The sequence below is a fragment of the Parasteatoda tepidariorum genome, chromosome 1 (genome assembly GCF_043381705.1).
Source record: "Parasteatoda tepidariorum isolate YZ-2023 chromosome 1, CAS_Ptep_4.0, whole genome shotgun sequence".
Taxonomy (NCBI): Eukaryota; Metazoa; Arthropoda; class Arachnida; order Araneae; family Theridiidae; genus Parasteatoda; species Parasteatoda tepidariorum.
Genome location: NC_092204.1, coordinates 107,251,430 through 107,260,012, shown reverse-complemented (window position 1 = coordinate 107,260,012; position 8,583 = coordinate 107,251,430). Strand labels below are relative to the sequence as shown.

The following is an 8,583-nucleotide window of genomic DNA, read 5'->3' as shown; positions in this document are numbered from 1 at the left end:
TATATATATACACACGATATTAAGACCGTTAATGCTCCCATTACCTAAGTAAATTGCAGAAAACTTGCGATTCATCACTTTAATGAATCACCTTAGTTTAGTTAAGTGATATACATGCTCGAGCTTAGGCGGTAACATTTATATTTTATCAAGAGTTTTTGTATATTCTTAATTATTTATATTTATTATGTCATGAGAACTAATTTTGTTACTATCATTTAGAAAGCACAAGACGGAAATAAAAAATCAGAGCTAATTGTCTTGGACGCCAAACGTTCGAACGCAATAAATATAGGAATGACGAAACTACCACCAAAAGGTGCCATTAAAGCCGCCATCTTAAAAATGGATACGACTATTATGAATAGAGAAGGCATTGAGGTATATTATTATTATATACTCAACATTATTGTGTGTAAATTAAACTTATCTAACTTAAGAACAATATCATGTATTTAGAAAATTTTAACCACTATGATGCCAACTGAAGAAGAAAAAAAGAAAATTGTCGAAGCTCAGTTGGAAAACCCTGACATTCCTTTAGGCTCAGCGGAACAATTCCTTCTAACTTTAGCTTCGATAAGTGAGCTGGAAGCTAGACTCAAGCTGTGGGCTTTCAGGTTGGATTACGAAACTATGGAGAAGGTAGGCTTCAATTGAATCTTAAATTAATTTCTAACTAAATAATATATTGCAACTTAAATGTTATTCTTATTTAAGTTAGTTATTTTTTCAAATGAAGGAAAAAGTTTCCGTATCATGATCTGTGGCAGAATAATTGCCAAGTCTTAGCAACTTCCGAACAGTGGCCAGCGAGAAACTAAAAGAAACATTATAGGAAGGGACCAACAAACACCTCCTAGAAAAAAGGAGGCCTCCGTACGGATAAATTCAGTACTCCGACATAACGAGTATGAATTGCGCAGTAGGGAAAATTAAAAAGATGTCACAACGACCGAACTACAAAACTGCGCCATGAGGGAAAGATAAAAAAGGAGTCATGATTTTCGGACTACTAAACAATCGAAATTTTAATTTATGGTAATCCGTGAGAAAACTTCCTCTTCTAGGAGGTATTGGACTAACTAAAAGGGTATAACTTGTAGTCACCACCGAGAAATCCTCTACATGTTCTCTTTTTTTAAAAAAGCAATTTGACGCCTTGACGATTGTAGTTGGCGTGACAGAATACCCAAATTAAGAGATAAAAAAAAATAACAAATGAATCATAAATATTTCTAAAATTTTTATTATTTAGAAACAATTTTAAATAATTAATTTTTAAATGGTGAAATAACTTTGTTTTTATCTCAAATAGAGTGAGAAATTATACTTATTGTTATTATTTGAGATATTGCAATTGCGTATTCTGAGTTGTGCACCTCGAATTTGTTTTAACATTCTGCTCAATGTATATTCAATGCACATGATACAGGGTTCTTAAACACGTCTTAATATTTTATGTGCACCCTGCCTTCATAAGTCATTTCTATCCGTAAAAGTTTTGTTTGTTACCTATAAATGCAGCTTTTATAATGTCTGTCAACAGTATTGGGTCCGACGATAACTCAGAGTCACAAAATTCTCAATATAATAAAAATAAAAGTTCTCAAAAATCTCATGAGCGGACTGTAATAATTAAACTCCACTTTATTAACACAAGTCAATTAGAGAAACGCTGTTTTCACACATCCGAGCTCTTCGGATTCATAAGATACACTAATTTTTCATAGATGGCGCTTCTGGCGTCAACAAGTATGTACAAATGGAATATTCAGATAGCAACAGAATACTACTTGCAAAGAGGGAAAAATTGTACTCAAGGGAGGGATTCTGTTCAATTATAATTCAAATTAAATTAACTTATCTGATCTTTGTGATTAGGAAGTTGCTGAGCCTTTGATGGATCTCAAACAAGCCATCGTTGAGATAGAAAGCAGTGTGACATTTAGAGCAGTTCTCAGTACACTACTATGTGTAGGAAACTTCCTAAACAACACAAATGCAAGTATCTCATTCAATTCAAATACTTCTTAGTATTTCTTATTTTAGCACCTTTATTAATGTTATCTCTTGTATCAATTGAAATTACCACGATTTACTTAACGCAGGACGCAATTCTCTATTGGAATGATTTCTATGTTGCTTTTTTGTTCATTCATGTTCAGGATCTCGTTTTTGTTCACAATTTGATCTTCTTTCTATAGTGTTTTGACCTTAGGATTAAACTGTTTTGATGTAATTCGTTTCCATGTTGCTCCAACTTTTGATTTAATCCGGGACCAATTCTATTTTAGCATAGGGATAACACTCTTGTCAGTAGAATTATTCATAGCGAACTACATTATACTCTTTTGCAAGTTAAGAAAAAAACCATTATCACTGTGGAGAGAGCCTGTTTGCATCTAAGTGTATGCCAAAGGGAGGCCAAGCTCTCACCTCGAGACTATAGCAACATCGCCAATTCTCGAAACGACGTTGCACAGCCTTCTTTTCCCTCACTTTCTTAAATCGTGTGAAATGTGGAATTGAATAATCAATTAACAAGTAAGAAGAATTAATGAAAATGATATTCTAAAAATCATAACAAATTTTCGGCTTTCTGAAAAAATAATAAATATTGCTTCTCTCATACGATTTTCTTTTACAGCGAAACAAAAGTAAAAATAACTTTTTATCTCGCATTTGGTCTTTTAAAAGCACGTCAGTTTAGCTATTTTTAGTGGTCCCATATAAATTTAATGCTCTTGCAACATCCTATAGTTGTTTCTATTTCAAGATGTCAAACTGGTAACCATTTGTGTTTACAGGCAAAAGGTTTTAGTTTAGATTATTTAAGTAAAGTTCCTGAAGTGAAGGACACCGTCCACAAGCATTCACTGCTACACCACATCTGTACTATGGTGATGGAAAAATTTCCCGATTCTACCAATCTCTACTCGGAGTTCGGTGCTACTACCAGGGTCTCCAAAGTAAATACACATTCTTTCCTTTTTATAACTTACTGTCCTAATTATTTCCGTCCGCAAGACACCATTGCGCAGTCAATAGCCAGTAGACAAACCGTCATTTCATAGTCAATAACCAAATTTCACCCAAGTCCATTTTTGTATTATATCGCTGTTAATCACCAGTAGTTAAATGACGAAATCGTCATTTCACAATCAGTCACCAGTAGCCAAATGAAGTCAATCTACCCTCAATAACAAGTAAAGACTCGGCATGACGAAAGTCTATCATTTGTAAATATTGCAACAAATAATAAGCCCTTGAACGTGAAAATTCGTTCATTAGAACAAAAGTTATTCAAGATGGACCCTTTTTTTGCGCACTGTACATATTATATGTTTACTCTAGGTTTAACTGAATTCACTTTTTCTTCATTTCAAATTATTTTGATGGGCGAAAGAGAATTTACCATGAAGAGCTTTTCTCGCGTTATGACGTCGCCTTAATTCTGTAACACTGATTATTATAATTTCTTATTTAAATAACAGGAATTAAGGGACGGAAGGGATGTAAGTTAGCACTGTATGCAAAGAACTGGATAAATTCATCTATAAGTGTCTTTTTATTATTTTATTTTGCACCAAATAAGTTGCGTAAGTGATATTGCTTCTATAGAGTTCTTGATAAGTCTTTGCATCCAATAAGTTGCATAAGTTTGAGCAAAATTTCAAAACAATTCTGGTCAAATAGTTTCTAACAAATTAATATAATTAAAAAGTTACTAATTTTAATAAAGAGTTCTCTCAATTCTCTTCTCCTTTAACATTGAATTTAGATTCATTATAATTTTATGTACAACGTTCGTTTTCATTGCAGGTAGATTTTGACGAATTAGCAAAAAATTTAGTGAAAATGGAGACGGAGTGCAAAGCATCATGGGAATATTTGAAAGCAGTGCTAAAGCACGATTGTATTCACATCAGTAAATCTAGGTAAGAAAAACATATCTTTTACACAATTTTATAACAATATAATTTAATAAATATGCAGATTTTATTATTTTGTGCTTAACAGTGACATAAAACAATTTTTATATCTGATAATTAAAATTCAGGATGATCAAAGATTCCTTTTTAAAATAAACCATTTTTTAATCAGATTATCTGAATTCCTGAATGATTGTGCAGAAAGGATTATTATTCTAGGAATAATTCACAGACGTGTTGTTAATAGGTAAGAAACTATTGTTTTTATAAAATCGCATATTTTATGTGTTTATCTTAATTCATATATTCTGTTTTTAAGATTTAAGAAACGTAAGAGATATAATATGGCTGTTTATTTTAATTGTTATAAATCGTTTATATTCAAAATTAGATGGCTTTACTAATTAGAAAAAGTTCTTTATAAGTCTTCGCGAAACAAACCGAAGTGTCAAAATTTTGATATAAGTAACGCAAAAAACAATGTAGCGAGAACAAATACAAAAAAAGTTAAAACATATATTTCGGATGAATCATGTTCAATGACAAAATGATTCTGTGCTATTAAATGTAAGAATGATTAATGAACATATGTTCATCAATAAACATGTCATAAAGCAGATAACTGTTTTGATGTTGTGGACCGACGATTCCAAAATAAATCGAAGCATTTGCATCGATGGAAGATAATTCATGGAGTGCTATATTCTTTATAAACAGCTATTTTCAATGAACGCTGCTTAGTTCATTAAATAAATAATTCCAAGAAACTGAGGCGGTATTACTTGATTAAAAACTTCATTTGCTTCAAAAATATACAAATTAGAAATAACATGTTTCGAGCACTCAACAGGCCAGACGTGAATAAGAAGTAATAAAGTACTTTAAAATATAAAATGTGAAGTTGCCAGTGAAAAATAAAGATGAGAAACAAAACTTAAAAAAACCATAAAAGCCTTAAGAGAAGAAACAGAACAAGAAAAAACCACTGTGGTTAGAAAGAGAGGCAGAGGGTAAAATATATTTTCACGCGCTATGGAGAGGTTGTGAGGGACTAATGTCGTTAACAAGAGAATCAGCATTCATATGAATAAAACAAGATTCCAAGACATCAAGATGAGCTGATGTGACTGGGGATTTTGGCATTGTCGAAATAGAATTTATGTTCAAGAATCCACCCATGTGCAGCAATAATTGATTCTTCTAATTCTTAATAACAGACATATCTATCGTGTTCTTTAAGTCAAAAATCGCGTCTAGTTTGTCCGGCATAACCAAGGTTCTAAATGCCCCCAACAACTATCAAAACTAATAGGACACATTAGACTAACTCTAGACGCAGAAATTTATTTTACTTTACCCTTTTTGATGCTAATTCTAACCACCCTAATCGTACTTTCGTTTTCCAAGAATTAAACCTTTGCTCTGACTTTTCTTCTTTAAACTCTGAACTTAACTTCCTCTTCTGAACTCACTATACCCAAACATTCTCATTTTTCAAATCCCTAACAGAAAACTCGTTTGTTTCTCCCGATGGTCACAAAATTGCGAACATCCTCTCCCGTTTTTGATTTAAAGTCATTTTGAGGCCTGATTAACAAGTCTCTTTACGATCCTATTAGTTATGATAATCGCATTTAACACATTCCTTGCCATGCTACTACATTGGACAAACAAACAAGACGCACTTTAAAATTTAGACTTGAGGTGCACGTTAGATATGTCCACTATCAAGAATTCAAAAAAAAATGTTATAATATAGTGTTACAATATAATATCACATTGCACAATATCGACAATACCAAAATTATTTCCATCCCAGCCAAATCAGTTCATCTAGATGCTTTGGAATCTTGTTTTATTCATGTGAATGCTGATTTCCGTCTTAATCCCCTTGTTCCTCAGCACCTGCATTTTACCCTGATTTGTCTCTCTCGGATACTGTATTCTTCTTGTTCTGTTTTACATATTTTTTCTTTCAGGGATACTGTGGTTTTTCTAGTTTTTCTCACATTTAGATTTCGATTTTTCATTGACAACTTTGCGTTTTCTATCCCAAATCACTTTTGCTTCTTCTGATTCATCTGTGGCAAGATTTGAAAATGGGCGCCTGTTTTTGAGAGCTTGAAACATGTTGACTGTTATTTTCATTTTTTATATTTTTGAAGCAAATCAAGTAATGGTACTTTTTTCAGTTCGAATTCCTTTTCTTTATATTTTTTACTAATACATGACATAACATCCGATTAGATCTTAAAAACGTCGAAAAACAATACGTTGTTCATAAATCCTGTTTACAATTTTAAAATTACCTATTTTATGAGAAATAACTAATGTTTATGCGACTTTTTCTTTCTTTAAAAAAAAGAAGAAAAAAACTACTTAAGATTTTATATCTACTAAGTTAAACTACTAAGATTTTGCAACGCAAATATTATTGAATAAATTTATTTCGAGTTTCAGATTTCGATTTATAAGACCACTTTGTTTAACAACGGGGCAAAAAATGATTGTGCAGTATAATTTAACGTTTTTGACCACTATCAAATTGAATTATAAACAATTAAAATCAGCAATTTTCGGCACGAAATTATTTTTGGATAAACCAGTTATAATACCTCGATACATAATGTTAAATGTTTGTTATAGTATGAAAAAAAGGCATTAAGTAATATTTGAAGCAAATCGGATATGTTCATTGGATTTAAGACACCTCCAGTGAGTCATTTGAAAATTCTATAGAATTCACAAGCAATTTGCTAAGTATTTAATCGTTTCATACTTTGCCGGACAATTTTCGGCTCTTTTTAAAATCTTAGTAAATTAAATAAATTTCAAAATTTGCGAACTTTGAAATCCAAAAATGCTTAGTATTTGAGCTAAGTAGTCCGCTCCTCATTCCATATTCTTAATTTGAAATTTGAACAATTATCACTTATTTTCTTTATTTCGACAGGTTTATAAAATTACTCGTGTTCCTTGGTTTCCCCTCTCATTCCATTCGGGAAGCAAAGGTCCACACAGTATGCAAAGTAATCAGTGAGTTTTCCCTTGAGTACAGAACATGCCGAGAGAGAGTTCTGCAACAAATTGAAAAGGCTGCAGCTCTCAAAGAAAGAAACAAAACAAAAGGGAAAATTGTGGCACAGGTAAGAATACATATGTGTATTTATTGGTATAGTACAGTGCATCTTAGAAAATAAGTCGCTACGAACCGAATGGAGTCACAAGAAATGTGTATTTAAATCTTTTTTTTTTTTTTTTTACATTGTGAAATAATATATTGAAAATCGCACACTGGTTCAGGTGGCTCAGTTGACGCAATGTTTCTGTTTCTTTAAGAAATATATTTTTAAAATTGTCCGTCTTCAACGAATGATTTGTCTGTCTTCAGCGAAGAATTATAGACTCTACACCGAATGATCGCTTTATTTAATCTAGAATACAATTCATGAAAAGTACAATGAGCCAGGCAGTTAAGAGGCCGAAATGTTCTGATTCTTTTAATATATATATTTATTTATATATACAGGGTTATTCATAATTCCCTCCGCCTGTAAACGCCATTTTTCTTTACTACAACTGGCTTCAGTGTTACATGTTACTGCCATCTACCGGCAACTGCTTAAATTGAAACTTGAGTACTTTCGAAATAATTTCATACGTTCTTTTTTGCCATATTCATCTTCGTTTTTTTACTATAACGCTTCGAAGCCACGGAGGGAATTTGAAATGTTTATTTTTATATATATATCTATATATATAAAAATCTCTTGTCACAGTTTTAGTGGTTAAACTCCTCCTAAACGGCTGGATCGATTTTGATGAAATTTTATATGTATATTCAGTAGGTATGAGAATAGGTTTATAACTAATTTTTTTTTCATTTTTTGGACAGATTTAACGTATATTTTAAATATATCTTTATTTAATCATATTCCAATCCAAACTAGACATAGAAACCTGATAAATCAAAAAGTAATATTCACGCACGTTGCAACAATTCACTTTAAACTCTAATACTTATGCTCGCCCTTAAAAGAAGAGCATCAAATATATTTGCAAGTATGTGAATAAAGGCAGTGATATGGCAGTATTTCGAGTTGAAAATACCAATGTGACCGCTTTTCCAGTGAATAACAACGACGAAATAACGCTCTACCAAATTGGCCGGTACATCAGCTCCAATGAAGCTGTTTGTCGCAACTTTGGATTCCCTATTCATGATCCTACCGTTAGTCATTTAGCCGTCCATCTTGAAAACGGTCAGCGCGTATATTTCACGAACGAGACAGCGATTGACAGAGCTATAAATCCACCAAGAACTACACTCACCGAATTTTTTTGAATTGTGTAATCGTGCGGATGCGTTTGATGCCTTTGCACAGACATTACTCTGTTCAGAAGTACCACACTATTTCACATGGGCTCAAACAAAAAGAAATGGACTTCCCGCAAGCAAGGCACACCGATGAAGGCCGTTGTCCCGGTTTATTCAAATCAAACGCCTTGGGGAGAGCATTTACAGTCAATCCAAGGCAGACTTAGTGCTTTTATCTTCGAATGTTGTTGGTTAATGTCACCGGCTCATTGTCATTTCAAGATATACGTAAAGTCGATGGACATCAGCATCCAACGTATAAAGATGCAT

The 8,583-nt window shown here is 32.5% G+C and overlaps 1 protein-coding gene across 1 annotated transcript in view; it reads left to right on the top strand.

Annotated features, from left to right (window-relative positions):
* Nucleotides 1–8,583, top strand: part of LOC107455789 (FH1/FH2 domain-containing protein 3) — a 137,893-nt gene that overhangs the window by 122,933 nt on the left and 6,377 nt on the right. Inside the window, exons 29-35 of the mRNA XM_043052061.2 lie at nt 223–381; nt 460–645; nt 1,885–2,004; nt 2,811–2,972; nt 3,826–3,941; nt 4,108–4,182; nt 6,889–7,081. Coding sequence (XP_042907995.1) covers nt 223–381; nt 460–645; nt 1,885–2,004; nt 2,811–2,972; nt 3,826–3,941; nt 4,108–4,182; nt 6,889–7,081 — 1,011 coding nt within the window. The remainder of the gene's footprint in view (nt 1–222; nt 382–459; nt 646–1,884; nt 2,005–2,810; nt 2,973–3,825; nt 3,942–4,107; nt 4,183–6,888; nt 7,082–8,583) is intronic.